Genomic DNA, 19230 nt, shown 5'->3' with positions numbered 1-19230 from the left:
TTGTCCAGTTTTAAGAAACCACAAACTCCCAACTAAACTTTCAGCCCTTTTCAAAGCTCTGCAGATTCATTTCAATCTGGTCTCCCTTAGCAGCAGATTTGCTGAAAACAGTCTTTTTCCTTCACTATCAATTCCAAAGGTAATCTAAAACTGTAACTTGAATCCACTTGTACAAACTCTCTCCACAGGCTGATGAACCAGGCTGTGCTGAGGTGCAGCTGGCCACTGACTCTGGGAGTGGGATGCTGGGGGAAACACTTCTCACAAATCTGACAAACTAGCAGGAAGCTCAAGAGCTGGGCAGCTCTTATCACTCACCAGCACACCTTGAGCAGTACCTGTTCTGTTCTCATTATCTCATTCCGTGTCTAATTGGGATTCTAAGCTCTCTGCTCCCCAGCTGCTTTTTCCAGGTCTGAATTCACACTGCTCTTGTACTCTAATCAGAAGAATTTCAAGCACCAACAGGTCATTTCTAAACACTCCCCTTTTTGCTAAACTCTTATTAGCAGTACACCCAAACACCCTTTTTGAGAACAGAAATTAACGATATTTATTACAATTTACTCATTGAAAAATAAACATAAATCACTAACTCTAGTACCACAAGATCAATGCTCCATGCCATGATTGTTCCACAGAGGCTCCACAGCCTTTTCGTAAGTGACCAAACTAATGATGAAGTTCTCTCCATCTTTTTATACAAGTATATATGTTTAATTTTTAAACATGAAAGATTAAATTAGAAGTTACCCACACAAACACAACTCCTTTTAAAAAGGCTCAAAACACTGTATTTACATCTGCAAGTACTCACGTTGTTACTACAACCTTTATAACCGAGCTTAGGTTTGCTTCAAACAAAACAGGGTTCTCAGTGATAGAGGCCCAAGAAAAAGCCCTGCATACAGTTAGTCTACAAAGAATTAACTGGATTAATTAGCAAGGGATTTGAGAAGCAGCTTGGAGCTAGAAAACCAAAACACTAAATTGTTTAAATACTTTGGCATTGGATCAAGGTTTCTAGGCAGCCCTATGTTCCATTCTCTCCTTTTTTTTTTTGCTCGGTGTTTTAACACATTTAACCTGACGAGGTACTTTTTCATGAGATATGAATGACACTGTCAAAATACTAAAAAAGAAGATGTGAATTAAAAAATGCCACAAGCTGTTAGCAATTCTGCCAACATGTATGAGCCCAGGCAACATTAATTAAAAATCAATAGCTTAGGACATAAATAGCTCTTATCTCTGTTATAGTATATCTCTAACATAACTCTTTATTAAAGAAAAAAAAGGGGGGAAAAAGCCAGTGTCTATGCTATTATACTGACTGAATTGACCGCAACAAAGCAAAAGGAATAAGGCAAAAACCCTGAGCAAAGAAACCCTTATGAGAAAGGGAGGACAGGCATATGAATGATCGGAATGCTTCAGCCTTGCACTATCATTAACACATAACTGGCTGGAAACAGCCATGCTGCAAATACTTGGGGAACAAGTTACCAGGAGAACATTCCATGTTTTCAGTGCTAATATGATTCTATACAAAATCCTTCTTGCCAAGGAAATAAAAATAACATGCACATCTTTCTGTCAGCTAGAAGTCTGTAATCTGTATCTTCCTGAATTTATTAATCAGTATTTTTATTTTGCATCTCAACTAAAGATTGTCAATTCTCTGATAATTATAACATAAAGATGAGAAAAAGCATGAAATTGCACTCAAGCTTTATTTCCTTTAGCAACACCATCTTCAAATTAAAGTTACATTAGCAGGCATCAAAGCCAAAAGACTTAAGATTAACAAGGAACTTAAACCATGGCTCTCAACAGCTGTTTTCACACTTGCAAAGAGCCAAACCTTTGAAAGATTCAAATCCATTTTCTAACACAATATCACATAAAGTCCACCAAGCTGGATGTGCAGTTTGGGTCTGTCATAACTCCAGACAACCATGACAATTTAGATTTCTGAAAAGTTTCTACAGAAAATTAACATGAACTAGAAGATGTAAAATCATACTGAAATGGAAAAGCTAAGCTTAGTTTTCTTTTTGTCTAACAACTCCTGCTTTATTCAATGATTATTAATGACAGGCATATCAAATGCTTCCATCAAGACACAGCAGTCTGTAATCAATGATGAAGAATTCAAACAGACGGAAACATTTCACTGAGTCAACTGGAGTTTGAGTCCTACCTTGCACCTGTACTTCAGCACACTCCTACTTCTCCCCCTCTCCTTGTCATAATCCCAGTTCCCCAAAATTTACTGACTGAAGTGCAGCACAACAAAATCAAAGGTTCTGTTCATAAAGCACAGACACCAAGTGTCAGGACAGGGAAACAGAAGACCCCACTTTTCACAACACCTTTTGCACTAACTTTTCATTGAGCTACAGTCAGAAATGATGTATTTCATTCTGAACTGTCCAAATTCCATTCCAGCTCTTGCCATTTCCAGGTAACTTTGTTTAAGGTGCACTCAATACAAGGTTTTGTTGCTGCATTTGATAGAACACAATTCTTCATCTATAAAGTTAATTATGCAATCTTAATTTTTAGTAGGAGAAGTACATTAGAACATAGAACTGCCTTTATCAGAGTTCCTCTAAACAGAATAAATTGAAATTCCATCAAGTTCCCTCAACAGTGCTTTTTGTCATTGGAAAATACAAGCTAGCACTTTATTAACATCTCAGCCATTGTCTCCATGGAAGGTTCAAGAAAACAAAACAATTCTGAGACTTTGTTAAATCATCTGTCTCCATTTTACTTGATCATTATAAATAAAACTGAATAGAAGATGCACAAGTAATTTGTAAACTCTTTCAAAGGATCTGATTTACATATTTTTCTACAAAGATGAAGATCTCCCCCATAACATGATCCATTTGTGTTAAATATTAAATTAAGACACTCATACTACATATATGGCAAAAATGGAATATCATTTGATATGTTTTGGAATTATTTTCAGCAGTCTAATGCTGTTTATAATACTGGTGCAAATACTGCCACCAGTAAAGAAACAAACATTAAAAAGGTGTCCTTTAAGCTTCCCTTTAAGGCATCTACCATAATCGTATAATTTGCTCTGGACATCATTAAAATGTAAAGTTAATGAGGATTCAGCTGAAAACAGAAGAAATGTAACCTATTTTCAGGCAAAACTTCTAACACTGCAATCAGAGGGAAAACCTCTTTGATGTCTCTTTGTCTCTTCTCATTAATTTTCTTTTGGTTTAAAAAAACACAAAGGCTGTTTAAACTAAAAAATGCATAGAAGTTTAAACATGGTAATTATAGTCGAGCTGCAATGAGGTCATTAGGTTTTTAAAACTTTGAGATAAACAAAATTGAGATGTATGACTATTTTAAAAACATGTCAATACTTAATTTTAATTGTCCATGTGATTGATACCCACTGTATTGTAAGGATTTAGTCTAGATACAGAATTGTTTCAAGATGATTTAGTGAAGGACAGAATTCCATGGCCGGGGTAGAGCAAAGCAATCAAGAAATACATCAAAATTATAAACTGTAATTACTGGATTACTGCTTGCCACATTTAGTACTTCTAAGTGCAACAAAACACACTTTTGCCACCCATGCAAGAGAGATGGCAAATTGTGAGATCTTACTACTCTTTACCTCTACAGTTCATTAAGGAATAAAATACTGAACAGGTTCAATAATTCTATTTACTCACTACATCTATTCTTGTTTATGAACGGTGCCAAGGTACACACAAAGCTGCACACTTCTGCTTTAACACACTAATTCTTTCCAGCAGAAAATACCTTAAAGAGGTATCTTTAATTACACAATATTGGTGCACTGAGATATACTGTAGTGGTAGATATTTCTAGCAAATAATTTACAAGTAAATTTTCCCAAACACAAATTAAAAACAATTTTTACCACTAATGTCTACAAAATAAGATGATGGATCATCACAAACAGGCCTTAACAAATACACAGGGCAAATATAATCTGATCTTTAGTGTAGAAGGAATTTAATCACAATGAAGCAAAATAATCATATTTGTAACACTTTTCTGTCTGCCACCTCTAGATAAAATGGAATAAGATGAGATTAATATATTATTTTGTGGCAAACGTAAAAAAAAGAATGTTAATGCATTTGTGGACAGAGGTTACAGCTTTAGGAGAGGGTTATTTACCCTAATAAATCTTTTCTAGGTGTTTGATGAACTCTTCAAATTAAATTGAGTCAATGGCCAACAGACAAGTATCAGATAAAACCAGAAACTATTTTAGGTGTACATGAAGCACAACTTCAGGAGAAAATTTCATATTTACTTCAAGGAAAGTTTTGGGGACTGGGGTTTGGTTTTGAGTTTTTTTGCATTTTACCTTTCCCCTGCCATGTTTTATTAGGATTTGCTCCGCCGTTGCCCACAGAGCAGCTCTGTCCTACAGAGGTACAGCCCACCCTACAGCATGCAGCAGCTTCTGCCCCAGCAGAGCTGCTCCTCCCCTCCTGGGACCCTGTCCTGCCTGTCTGCACTCCCTCAGTGCCAGGTTCACACAAACTCCAAGCACAGCACTGAAATTACACCGAGTCAAACATCCAGCTCACCAACAGGAAACACCAGCAACCTGACTCTGCCCACACTGCGGTGCTCAATCTGCCATTCTGTCTTCACATTTTCACACTTGGCCTGGGCCTGCTTTAAGTATTTTTGATAGGTGTTTCTCCACAGAGTAGTAATCTGGTTTTAGAACCTCTGGAACAGAAGACCTCAAGGATCTCCAAAGTATCCTACAGCTAGAAATCAGAGACATTTACTTAAGGAGTGCAACAATGTAAGGATCAGTTCATGAAGAGGTCATACTACCACTATTTATATTCTGAACTATGTGGTTTCAAAGTAAATGATTCTTCAAAGGAACCAAATATGGGATTGAGTTAGCACCTGTAGAATGCAATGGGAGTTGTGAGTCTAATTCCCTTCACCACCACTTGAAATCCCAGCACAAATTCTAATGGTAGATACTCCAGGCAGGATAGCGTTCAGAAAAAACTCTCCAGAGTATAACCAATTCCAGACAAGATATTATTAGTATCAGTTATCTCTTCCTATCCCTCTATCCAAGATTGTCATCCTCAAAATGGAAGCCCAACTTCCTTCATGTCTATTTCACTCTTCCATGAAATAAGTAATACTAAAAAGTATATAAAAAGCTGTTTCCATCTTAAAAAAACACATAAAAATCATCTTCCCAGGAGCCAAAAATCTGTCAGCATCTGGAATTTTGACAAATGGTTTACCAAAACTTGCTAACCTAAGAAGGACCAAAATGCAATTTGTCTCTGGTAGCACAGAAGGCGGAGTTTAGGATTTGTTTAGATTTGATCTTGGGTTTTGACAACTGCTGAAGTAAAACAATAGTCTTGCATTAATTTTACACTTATTTGATAATCATCTAACCTCAAATCATCTCTTTTAAACTCCATTTCAATTTATAAAAAATCTAACACCCAAACCGCAAACGAACAGAAAAAGTCAACACAAAACAAAACCAACAAAAAACCACAGGAAAACCTAACAATGTCACTTTTTGTTCATGACAAAAAATACCACACCAAAGGCAGGCAGCCCATGCCTTGGGCACTCTGACAGGCCTCTTTTTGAACTTCAGTTTACATTCTCTTCTTCAAGGAACTCCCCATAACAAAAAGAACCAGCAATACAAATAGATCTATAGTTCATCTCTTACTCCCCAAACCTGCTTTGCCTGAGTGCTGCTCCTGGAGCAGTGCTCTGCCAAGTGCTCTGTAGTGCTACAGCTACCAACCTACACAACAACAGGCTAAAGACAGACACAAATCCTAAATTCCAGTGCTTCCATTGAAAACATTCATAGGAAGCATCATCCAGCTGTGGATGGACTTAGGGGACCGTGCAAACTTCAGGGAAAGAAACCACCCAAACTCCCTGCTCTGAAATCTACAGGGAGTCTCCTTTAAAGTCATTACTACTTTGTTTCTTTTTCACCTGAATGACACTCGAATTGAAAGTCCTTTACAGCAATGTCTGCATCCAGGTTAACTAGAGATGCACTAAGCTTTGAGCAGAAGTTAACACTCATTAACAAGATTACCTGTTGTGATTGAGAAGAACCAAAAAACAAACCCCCTTGGAAATGCTTATGACTGAGAATGAACTAAAGTTTAAACTACTCCCTTAAACAAAGTCACACACACATACCCCTTTAACATCAACCTTTGGACTCTGTTCAAAGTACAAACTCTGCAGTTACTGGCACGGCAGCCCTATTCTTAAAGCTCCACAGTAAGAGAGAGTTAATTGCAACAAGTGCTTCGCCAAATTCTTAAACGCTTCAAATGCTGAAATCTTAAATGTTCCATGAATATTGGGTATCTAAATTGAGTCTCTCAAGAACTCTTTTAAAGGAACAACCACTCAAATTCATCTATAAATTCAAGGAAAAGTATTGCTAGTGAATGAAAATAATTTGTTAGAATCACTAGAAAAACCCTCCCTAAGAAAGTTTCAGTTTAGCAGTTAATTCCAACCTGCAGTTAAAAAGGCACTAGCTGTCAGTCAGTTTTCTCACCCAACTCTATCATGAAAAGAAAAACTGACAGATCACAGGAGCTTGCCTTTGTAAACCAATTCGGGAACTTTCATGCTTCTTATTTGTTAGGTTAAAGGTTAAATTGCTGACCTCTGCCCTCCTGCTTAGCAGCCTTTCCCTTTTTCTGTAAAGCTTTATTTTGGGGCTGTATTTACATGGATTAGTCTCTTTTCACGCTAAGAAGGAATCTGTTCACAGCCAAAGCCTTAGTTCTGGTTGTACAAAAAGCAGTCACAATTATTCAGCAGCAGACAATGACCATATTGTGGATTTACAAAAAAACCACCTCAGCCATGGCAAGTTCTGTCCTTGCTGCACAAAACAATAGAAGAAAAATCTTATCAAGCATTCAAGAGAAAGCAAACAAAGCAGGCCCACTGTGAACTTGATGAAGATGTCAAGCTCCTTTAAAAAAATATAAATCAACAAAAGAGTTTAAAGTCTTGTGAGTGAGACTTTCAGTGCTGAATTTTTCTGTCTAGTTAAACAGTGCCAGCATAGCAATATACTGCAGATTAGTAAATACTTGTGAAATAGGAAAGACTGTAGACAGAAGTAGTTAAAGCATGAAGCAAAAAGGCCAAAGAGCTCTCTTCCCACAAAATAGCTCACAGCAACAGAGAAACACTCAGATTTGATATTACTGGTTTGGGGGTTTATTTAATCTAGTACTATCAGATAAGAATACATCTTAAAAAGTATTAGATAAAGTGTATGATAGCTTGCAAAATGACATTCTATTATTTTTTTCATAAGGTGAGTTTCTCTTCTCTTCTCTTCTTGAGTTCTGTATTTCATTTATACTGTAAAAACCAAACTGTAAACTGTCTTCACAAAAAACAGCTCAAACTGTGCTATTGACTTACCCTGACACTGCAGTCCCAGCAAGCTCTTTGTTAAAATCTTCCACCTTGTTTGTACTTAGAAGAAAAGCAATCAAATGGAAACAGAAAAACAAAGCAGCAGCTTAGGAGAATTAGAACTCCCAAATACCACCTACCTACTTAGCTTTGGTTACTTTTTCAATCCTGCTTTAGGAAGTTCGGGGTAGCAACACAACACTGTAAAGATGGGGTAGGAAAACTCGTGATATGGGAATTCCAGCCCCTTCAACAGAAAGCCCTTATTTAATGGAAAGAGACCTGAATTCTGCACTTCCTTTGATATTTCTAAATCTTCAACCTTTTATCTATTTCTCAATACAGAATGGACATATTAGAACCAATAAAATGCTTTCATCTTAAAAAAATAAAGGCTGCTCTGAGAGGTGCATGGGTAAGGTTTACAAACCTTTGAATGACCAACTCTTACCTTAATCCTAGTCCAGTAACTTCGCTTATGGTCAAGAAAATCCTTCATCAGTTTAGGAGGCACTGCTCTGCTATGTAACATTATAATCTGTAACAAAATATAATGGTAGGGAGCAGCAGTGTGTCTGACAGAGACAGAAAGCTGCTGGTTCTCTTTACCTGTGAAAGTCCTACCACAGAATCTACAGTGACAACTGTAGAATAATTTTAAGGCCCAAGTACATGGTGACTTCTCCCAGTAGAGTTAAGGACTTCGATTAGTTTAAGTTATACATTTGTGATCTACTGGGGAGGGGGGGAGGGAGGGACAGAGCTATTACAACCCAAGGCTAGAACATGAAAAGTAAAGAAGGAAGTACTTAAACTACTCACAAGCTTCTAGTAGGAACAAGATTAGTAGTACATGCTACTCTAGGAGCCAATTCAAATGCAAATTTCATCCTTTCACTCAAACAATGATAAACTACCTCAGAGTTAATAGTTTCCTTCTAAGATTCATCTCCCTTTTCAACTTAGCGGTATGTTTTCCAGAAAAGAAAGAAGCACATGGAGAGTCTTACAGCAAGACCTTTTAAATTCTGTCATAAAAGAAGTAGCATAAACTACATTTCCTTTCCTAATCCAGTGAACATTTGTTAAACTCTAACATACTCACACTTTGTCCATGCGGTCGCGTTTAGGCTTCTAACTTACCATGGTTTTTTAAAAAACACTCAGAAAGAAATCCTTTAGCTGTACTAAACCATTTCAGCTTTTTCCTTGAACACACAGCAAGAATTTATGCTACACTCACAAAAAGATGAAAGATGAGGTCCTTGGAGAGAAAGGCCTTTTGGCACACTACATGGTAAAGCTACAGATTTGACATACTTTTATAATGTCTGCTTTGGCAAGAACACAAAAACCCCACACAAAAGCATGGCACATCCTCCCAGACAGGGGTGTAGAGGGTGTTTTACTCTTGTGAGCTTTTACTTTCAAATGCTCTCACTTCAGAGACTATTTTGATCGGTTACTTTAGACTAACAAATTCTCTTTTGCTATATGAACAGTTTGACAGTCAGACTACAATTCTCCTCACAGCCCTTTCTAACAAGAGAGAATCTTTGGCTGAAGTCCAGCAACAGCCTTAAATTTGTCACATCCTATTTTTGATGAATGATCTGCAGCAGTTTTAAGATCATAAAGTGCTTTGAAAGTTAAAAGAAAAATTTCACAAGTAGTAAGCTTTCACTTTCTTTATAAAGGTATTTACACTAAATTTGCTAGGAGATCCTTTCTACTTCTGCATCTCAAAAAACCCACACAAAACAATCTTCTGGCTGAGATTAAAAACATGGGAAAGAGTTGCAATGCACTTCTCTACAATGTGTCAATAGCATAGAACTGGATATCTAGGAGTGCTTAAGTGAGGATAAGCAGTTATCTTCTGTAAAAGAAACAATAAAAGTTCTTTGTAATTTACTACGTCAGCTTCTGTGAAGTTTCAGTTTTATGAAATGCCGCAACAAATACAAAAATCACAATCTTATAAAATGCTTTTTTCCTTCCTTTACACAGAGATTGAAAATAGGAAAAGAAATCCAGTAAAATAGCTGCATTTCATAAAAAGCTTTTAATTATCCACATCATGTAACAATTCCAATGCATGACAGAAGATCATGCACCAGAGACACAAAACTTATCAGTTTTACTTTGAGCCAATATTTTCCCTAAAATATTTCATTTTACAACAAGACCATGGCTATTTTTCCCTCCTTTTCTGAAAGTCAATGTGTGGGAGCTGGCAAGAAGCATTAGAATTGCGAAGTTCCTAGGCTTGACATATTTATACCTGACACACACAACACAGATTTCTCACTAGACAAATTCCATCTACTGTCACTGTAAAAACACAAGTTCTGCTCTAGTTTGCAGCTTCTCACTTTTGATGAGGAGGCTCCAGGCTCTAGGGCAAAGCATCCCTACAAAGAGAAAGTCAGGGGAGAGGAGGCCTCTAAGGATGAACAAGGAGCTCCTGGACAAAGTAAACACAAACAGGCAGCTTCCAGAGGGTGGAATCAGGGAAACATAGCCTGGAAGGAATGCAGAGGAAGTGCTTGAACAGCCAGGCTGTTCAGGTTAGGAAAGCTAAAGCCCTGCCAGAAGTGAATCTGGCCAAGGACACCAAGAAAAGCTTTCATAAATACATTGGTAATAAAAGAAAGAACAGGACAAATACATGTCCTCTCAGAAAGGGGAATTACCAGCTTCCATTGAAACACCAATCATTAGGCAAAAAAATGGTTTGGTGTTGTCTTCTCCTAAGGAAATATATTTTTAATAAAAATTACTCATCTTCATGTGGCCAGTCAGAGTTGAAGCTATCCTGCTTCACAATTCTCAAAAAAAAAACCATCACATTTACTTAAGTAGGAAAAATCTGTAAGTTTCTAAGTAAGACTTGTGAATTCAACAAAAAAAAGCACAAAAAACACCTTTAAATACAACCAAATGCTGGAATTGTATAATCTACCAAAGATTTCATGTACCAAAAATATACAATGCTGAGCACAGATGATTATTATTTCTAAACAATCTTGAAGGGAAAGGACAGTGAGAGCACAGGAAGCTGATCCAATGATCATTTCCAGTCTCAATTCACACATTTCACTGTGGTTTAGCAAAGTTCTGCCTGGACTGGAATAAAACAATGTTTGCTTTTTCAACTTCTTTGGTTTCAATGACATTTTTCTCTTTGTACCTTATTAAGTGGACAAAATATTCTCCAGATGATCCTGAAGCTTACACTTCTATGAATCAAATCTTGGGATCACAGGACAATTGAGGCAAGAAGGAACCTTGGGAGGGCTCTAGTCCAATCTCCTGCTCAAACACAGGCTAGCTGTGAGGTCAGACTGGGTTCTTCATGGTTTTGAAGCAGTTTGGTCTTGAAAACCTCCAAGGATGGAGATGCACAACAGCTCTTCAGTGACCTGGTGTAATACTTGACTCCTCGTGGTGAACAGGTTCCCCATATTCACTCAGAGCATCTCTTGATCCAGCCTGCCACTGCCTCTTGCCCCCCTGCCACGCATCATGTGGGAGCCTGGACACCCCCTCCCGATGGGTATGTACCTCCCAGGGAACACCCACATATATACCCAGATATATATACCCCTATATATATCCATATATAATACCCATATATATATATATCTATATATAATACCCATAGCAGGGAATGCTGCTGCTCGGCTTCCCTGGAGCCTCCTCCAGGCTGCACCAGCCCTGCACTCTTGTCTCCTCACACTGAAGTGCTTCAGCTCACTCACTACCTTTGTGGCCCTCCATTGAACTTGGGCTGGTTTGTTGGTGGCTTTTGTGGAATCCAGAACAGATTTTTCTCTTCTGCAGTTCACTGTGAACTTTGAAATACATTAAAGCTTAAAATTTCAGTTGATACTTCACAGTCACATGGAAACATCCTTGGCTACTTTCTCACTTTCCCAATTTGCTCTCCCACCCCACCATGGCTGGGGGAGCGGGTGGCTGCGTGGGGCTGAGCTGCCAGCTGGGGTTAATGCATGACAGCTACACTAATTCTTGAATAACAAAATGGAGGCAAGTTTAACCATCCCACAAGCCAGACAATCCCCCACACTAGGGCAGTTACAGCTTTGGAGTAATTCTTTCTCCTCAAGACCAAGTCAGAAGACGGGTACAGAATTAAGAGCATTTTAAGCATCAACAGCACAATTATACTAGACACAAACTTCAAAAACAGCTGCCTTAGTTAATTTTGGGACCAATTAAACGGGGAGAAATAGTTTCAATCCTGCCTGACAATTTACTTCTTACACAACTTTCATGCATTTTACTTTTCTCAACAGTAGCTGCTCCTTGCCATATAACATACATTCCCCAACTGCAAAAAAAAGAAAAGTTAATCTGTATTCTTAGGGTTTTGGCATGGAACAGACAGCCAAAAAGTGACACAGACTACACGGAGGTTTCTAGGTGTGTATTTCTGGAATGGTGATTTGCCTGGGATACAGTACACAGCTGACACTGAACAACACAACTTTCATTCAGAACAGAAGGACAAAATATTTGGGTATACACAAATCTAAGGCTTCTGAGAATAAAGAACACCTCTTAAGTATAAAAAATCAGTTGGGAAAAATCTCCTTCAAAATATATGGCTAGTAAAAACAATTATTAAAATTCTTTTTTTACTCTCTGAAAAGAATTTCTGAAGATTTTGCACCTACAAGTGCATACAACAAACCTAAAAACACAACTAAGTGAAACTCCCACAGAATCAGTCGGTTTATAGAACAAAATGTATACTAAATTCTCCAATTAAAAACCTGTAAAGTAGTTTCCGTGCTTTTTAACCCACCTTCCCACAGCAGGGAATTAATCCCTCCAGGGGGATGCAAACAAACTTCAAAGAGAAGATTATACCCAGACACTAGTACTGTACAATGTAATGTTTATGGTCAAATTTGTTCAGATTTTCTGGCACTAGAATCCAGGTCAGATGTGCAGAAACAAAGACCAGTTATTAAAAGGGCTCCTGCAGTTACATCAAATAGTTGTGATGGCACAGAGCAGTAGGACAAGCCAAAACTGTATTCCAGCTACAACTCCTATGGAGGCTTTGGCAGGCAAGGAAGGAGTTGCAGCTATTTGACTTTCGCAGACTGTAACAAATACAGATATAAAAGGAGGTAAGTGGCTTTCCATTCAATAAAATAGAAAAATCTTTTCTATTGGTTCATTACACCATATCTACCACACACATGTGACTGTTTAATAAAAGACAAAATAAATACTACTTCAGTACATGCTGACTAATCATAATTATCTAATTTTTAAGAACTTCCTTTTTGTGCCATTCTAGAGACTGAACCCTCATAACAGTACCTTGAACTAAATTTTGGCATTATGAATTTCAACCTTTGCTTTTCCTGCTTATTTGTTCAAGTTCCTCAGGTGAGATAAAAGTGCAATCAAAAATTCCCAAACATACTTACATGTTGGTTTCAGCAGTGATGGGACTTCTCTACCATAAACATAGGAATACTTATCAAAAATACTATTACAGAAAAATACTTGTGTAATTATGACTTGATAACAATGGTAAGAACAGTTAATGAAATCATAAGCTGCATCCATGCCTAGTTTCCAGATAAAGTCATTTGATCAAAGCGAAAACTCTGGGAGCAAATAAAAATACCTCTGTAGACAAGTAAGAAAGAGGAAGTAAAAACAAATTCCAAACAAGATGTTTCAAGAGTATTTTTTTGGTTTAGAACTACCCTTTTTTACATGAGCAGCAAATACCAATCTTAAAAAGTACTTACTTTTTCAACCTAATCAAGAAAAGAGTTATTGCTATTTTAAAAGACAAAAAGAGACAAAACAGTCAAAGAAACCTGAAAATTATCCACAATCAGGTACAGAAACGTAAATTTCTAATTTTTAGTCCTAACTGTAAAAGATTCCATAGCACCAGTAATTAAGATATTTTTAAAAGCTAGAACAGCATAATGTTAAATATATTTCATTATCTCACAATATATGGTTCTTAAGAATAGTTTTAGCCAATAAAGAGGTAGAAACAGTGCAAACAGTACCTTTCCCGATGCAACTGACTCCTGAGTGGGTCACTTCTGCATACACCTCAAAGGTAGTTTCTGGATTTTGTCTGAAACACAAGAAGGTATTTAGCACACTGAGAATTTGGTTTAAGTGCACTTGCAATGAGGCAGTCAGAAAGGGTTCTCGGCATGCACACAGTACAATAACAACTAGAGAATCTCCATTTCTTGGTTTACAGCCTTGAATGATTTCTCATCAGACCTTTGTAAGGTGCTAAATACAGGGATTTTTTTCAGGCAAAAAAAAAGGATTGGGAACTTTTCACCAAACTGAAAAGTCACATTGTCCAACACTGAACAAACAGCACCCAAATTCACATTTTCATTACTGTGACCCTTGGGTTCAACTTCATGACATCTATTTGCCCAGGAAAAGCAGAAAAGAAAAAAGTAGATGCAGTCAAGAGGAGGCAAAATCACTTTCTGCACACACTACTGAAAAACTTAAGAGGCTGTATTTAAGATGAAGACAGTGCCCCTTTTTAATACCTGTCAAAATATTTCTACCTCTCTGCCAAAAAAAGGCCATGCTGGAGAATATTACAAATGCACGAGGTTTGGTCTCATGAGACTCCAATCTTAACTCCAGAAATTTGCCAGATGCATGGAAATAAGTGTGACAGTCAAAAACCATACCAAATTCAGCTAGAAGATGTAAATTATGCTTGAGGAAAGAGATTTACTTTGCTCAAGAGTTATAAATATATCAGTAGTAAAAGTAAAAAGTTAATGATATTACTACAAAACAAACAAACAATTTAGTGTATATTTCCAGTTCTTACTAATTTAACTCTCTAAGTGATGCTCTGGAATTACATCTCGTAATGAGTATGCAAAGGTAGCAGGTGATTATATCTGAAAGAATATTTTGACTTAATTCCTGACTAACAATTTTAGGTACTCCAGATATTTTTTATGAGATTAAAAAGACTGTAATCCTGAAATAAGGATTCTGCAGGTCTGAACATGTGACACTTTATTCTTAGACTTTCTGGTTAAAATCAAGAATCAAAATTGCATAATTACTGTTCCAAATTTACAGCTGCTTGTAGAGTGATAATATTGTCTCCTATGTGTTAATGCAAACTAACATTAGAAAATTGCTGTGGTATAACTTACTTGTGAATTTTGTAACTTCCTCACAGCTAACGACAAAAATAATGGCAAAGCCCATAAATACATATACTAAAATTCCTAACTGAATGATAATTTAAAAATTAAACTCATCTTACCCAACGTTTCAAACCAAACATATAAGCATGTCGAGGAGTTCAGCTTAACTTTTCAGAGAATTTCTATTATTTTTAATCCTACTTTAACACCAAAAGGATTAAGGAAAACATTTCTAACCGTGCCACAGGCCCACTTAGCCTAACTCAAGTGGCTCTAAGCCAAACCCCACACCTATTTAAACTGACAGAAAAGCTACCACTGCTTTCAGTAGCACAGGATCACACTCCTCGGTTTTACAGAGCACCTCTCAGGAGCAACAATGGTTCACAACTCAATTAATGGTAATTTAATTTGCCACCAGTTCCCAACTGATTTGTCTTAAGTAGCTGTTTTATCAGAAAACTACACTCATAAGTTATGAGAAATCCAAAGTCAGCTGTTATTGTGCAGTATAAAAGCAAACTTGCACAATTCTCGCTGTGCTACTCAAGTTGCAGCCCATAACCTGCAAATACTGGGGTTTAGCTCCATTCCTACAGCCACGCTACGGGGTGAGGATGGAACGACACCCACAGAGCACCAGAAATGCATTTTTCCTTTCATACACATTGCTGGGCAGCCTTATCATACCCTCCTTGTTTGTGTCTTTATTTTTAGCACCCTGTTTCCTTAATTAAAAGTTTACAAACTTTATATTTTTACAGCTAATGGTTAAAACAACAAACACCTTTTTAGCATTATGTTAGAACCCAAGTTCAAATTCTTAAGTGAAAGCACTGGGTAGCACAGCTGGCAGGAGCACAGACTATATTCCAAACCTTTCAGACAAAAAGACATCACATTTTGTATTTTAATTTTCCATGACAAATGTCCATTTATTTCTATGAACAGTGAAATTAAAGTAGCCTTCCCAAGTGAGAAATTCAGTATTAAAGGCTGCATTCAACAACCAACACCTCAGTATGAGAATGAAGTCATTGTTGGATTGTGGACATTTTATAACTTTTCAGAGGCATTAAGGAAACAACTCACTATGAGACTTCATACAGTTTGCAAATACAGCATAAACAGGATCAGAAATGTGTATTCTGTCGTCCAGTGTCACCTGAGAATTGCACAGAAACCCCAGCCCCAGCAATCCTCCACAGCACAAGAGCCTTGAACACACACCAAGTTTTCCCTCCTCCCAAAAATCACTTACCAAGTGAACAATAAGATGCAATTTTAAAAAATACATAGGGCACAGGGGTACAAAGAGACATAGTACCCCACTTATTTGAGAAGTAGGTAATTTCAGAAGGAAATGCAATACTTCTCTGTAAACACTAACTTAGGAAGAAGTTGTATGAGAAAATAATACTTCTGTGATAAATGCTACTTGTATGAATTACTTCAAATCTCTGATCTAGAAATAACATCCATTTCAAAGCAATCCATATGAAATTCAATTTTACACTGAAATAAGATATTTCAAATAAGATATTTATGCACCTTTTATGATCAAAAAATGTAGTTTTTACCAAACTGTAAGAGATTTACTCAGAATAAAATTAAACCAAGCCCTTCTCCAAAGCTGGATGGCTGGAAGTACATACTTTACATATCTAGAGCCTATTTCAATTCTGTCAGGAGCATTTTTGGTACACATAGGAAAATGCAATAGCACTTATGACAGAAAGTATCATTCTGCTGAAGAACTGAGGCATAAGAGAAGAGTCTGACATTGCCTGATAATTAGTTGTCCTGTAACAAGATTTAGTTGCTCAGCTCTTGCAGAAAGTAAATTATTAGCAGAAACCTGTAATCACTAATTCAATTCAGAAACTATAACCGAAGCCTTGATTAATTTCCATATATTTAACTTTTTTGCCTGGTATTCCCTGGGTAGATAATATTTCATCTTAGTACATAACAAATGTTCTGTTAAATCTCTGAAAGCTTTCCCAGATGTACACTTGGCATCTATTGTGCCACCAGTGAAACACAGCCACCTCTGGAAAGGGACATGCCAACTGTTTTTACAGTGCAATGCCATTCTGCTGAACAGATTGATATTGACACATTATTTAAAATAAATAAATAAGAAATCCTTTCTGTCTTGTAACATGGAGTACAGAGGCTCGGGAGCAGTGACAGCAGCAGGTTAACAAGGCTCCTATGCTACCTCACCTGGCTGGCACAGAGTGCCTGGCACGTTCCCTGAGACGTGCCCCAACAGAGGATTAACCCAGCACAACACTCAATTTAGCTTTTTTTTTTTGCCTGCAGCTACACAGAAGCCAAAAGCTTACAGGACTGCTGGCAATTCCTTGATTTCTTTCACTTCAGTCTGATGCAGCTACTGATACTTTTCTCTAAGCAATCTTTCACTCAAATGACTCATTATTATACACCCATCAGAAATCTAACTGACAGATACGCCCAGGCTCATGCAGAGTCTATCACAGTGCATGCACATTTAATATCCCTCATAGTTATCAATCTACTGCAGGAAGCAAGGGATCAGACTGCTGGATGTTTACTGGGGCTCCAGCACACACTGGTGACACCCCTAAAGCAGATGTGCCTCACTCACCCTACCCAGTTAACAAACAGTTCTCCCATTCACACTTCCAACCCGTCCCAATAAGGAAGTTACTTACCAACATTAAAGTCCTTGCTGGATTAAACATCCAGCTCAGAAAGGCAGACCAGAAAAGCCTCTTACTCAGACAGGCTCTCTCACTCTATATATTTTAAGACTGTTTTGAAATTTTGTCCTTACACTACTCAGGCACAGCACTCTGTCCAAAGTGGAAAAAAAGCCGTTTATTAAGTGTTGCTCAAGGCAAAGTTGCTTAATCACTCAGTGGACAAAATGCTTTCTCACAAAGTCCAAGAAGAATGAAAAGCAATGTTTACCTGGGTTTATTACCTCTTTATTACCTCTGCTACTCTGGTGATTGGGAAAGACAAGTTCACATTGAAAGACTTAGCACAGAAAAAGTCCTTAATTCTGCTGGCTGCACCAAGTATTTCTAACAGCTACATCTCACTGACACCAGTTCCTAGTTGGAGCATCTCACCTACCTGATGACATTCTCATTTAGCAAAGTCTACTCAAAGCCACTGAAGTCCAATCAGCAACCACAAACCCAAAGATGGCAAACACAGCCTGTGGATTCAGTGTGCACCACAAAACAAACTGCACTTAAAGTAAGCATCAACCCCCTAAAAGATTTAAGACAAGGTCATCATAACAAGTAATTTTGGATCATAATTTTGAAGTCATCCAAGCAAGGGTGACTGCTGCAGGGTCTGAAGGTGCGAGTCAGAGATACAGTCTGCTGTGCTGCCGAAATACGTACAGTTTTCAATTCTACCTGTATTTGACTGTAAGAGTTTAACCAGTTTCTCAGGCTTTCATTTCTCTGCAGCAACAGTTGAGAACACATACTCCAAAAAGGTGCAAAACTCATGCCCACAGTATGTTTAAGGAAGGAAGAAAGGTTCATTCCTTTCTGGAACCAACCAATTGCCACAGTGCTGTCATTACAAACACTCATTATCCGCTTACATTTTCCTAAAACACCTGGCTGAAGAGACATGTTTTCATCTATCCAGCCCATGGGCTTGGGAACATGAAGATGTGTCATCGCACAAATTACGTCCCCTCCAGTCTTGTATTCAAGTTAAACAAAACAACTGAAAAGTTAAAGCCCAATGTAATCCTGAAGAACACTGTGTTCAAGAAGGAAAAATAAGTGCTCAACCGCACTTGCTGAATAAAACAGGATCTGCCTGGGTCTCTCCACTCTGTAACCCTTCCACACACAGAGATGTCAGCACTCCCTGCTTGGCAATAACTTTATTACACCTCTACCTGTGTCCGAGGAACTGAATTTTCCTGGAATGGCACACGAACAAACTGAGACTTCTAAAGTGACTATACCAAACATACCAACAAGGCTTACCGATAAATCAACCACCAATTCTATGAAAATTTAAAAAAAACCCCAAGATTGAGGGCATGGATCTGCAGGCCCAGCACATCAATCACTTGCATCACTCATCTCCTTCCCCCAAACCCCTTTGCTAATGCACTTTGGCGATGTCCTAGCCAGACTGTAGTCGTTCCGTCAGCACACTCCGGGCAAAGAAATTTGCACTCTCTCGACCCCTCCACACCCCCCGAACAGGCATCGGCCGTGCTGGCAATGATGATGTTCCCAACCCAGCACCCCCACCCTCCCTCAGGCCTGCACCGATAACATTGCACTGCGCTCCCCGCCCGGCCCGGAGAACGGGAGGGGCAGCGGGCTCGGTGTGAGGCAGGGTCGGCTCTCGCCCTTCTCCTGGGGCAGGGCCGGAAGGTCCCGCCGGGGTCCTGCCCGGAGTTGAGGTCGGACGACCCGTCCTGCCCGTCCCTCCGGCCGGCGGGGAAGGGAGCGCTCTCCCCTTCCTTCTCCCTCTCCTCGCCCAACCC

The 19230-nt window shown here is 38.3% G+C and overlaps 1 protein-coding gene across 1 annotated transcript in view; it reads right to left on the bottom strand.

Moving 5' to 3' along the window:
* Positions 1–19230, bottom strand: part of DENND1A (DENN domain containing 1A) — a 160062-nt gene that overhangs the window by 127798 nt on the left and 13034 nt on the right. Inside the window, exon 2 of the mRNA XM_031057270.1 lies at positions 13569–13639. Coding sequence (XP_030913130.1) covers positions 13569–13639 — 71 coding nt within the window. The remainder of the gene's footprint in view (positions 1–13568; positions 13640–19230) is intronic.

Source organism: Geospiza fortis, unplaced genomic scaffold (genome assembly GCF_000277835.1).
Source record: "Geospiza fortis unplaced genomic scaffold, GeoFor_1.0 scaffold27, whole genome shotgun sequence".
Lineage (NCBI taxonomy): Eukaryota > Metazoa > Chordata > Aves > Passeriformes > Thraupidae > Geospiza > Geospiza fortis.
Note: the sequence above shows the minus strand (reverse complement) of the source record. Positions and strands in the feature narration are given on the sequence as shown.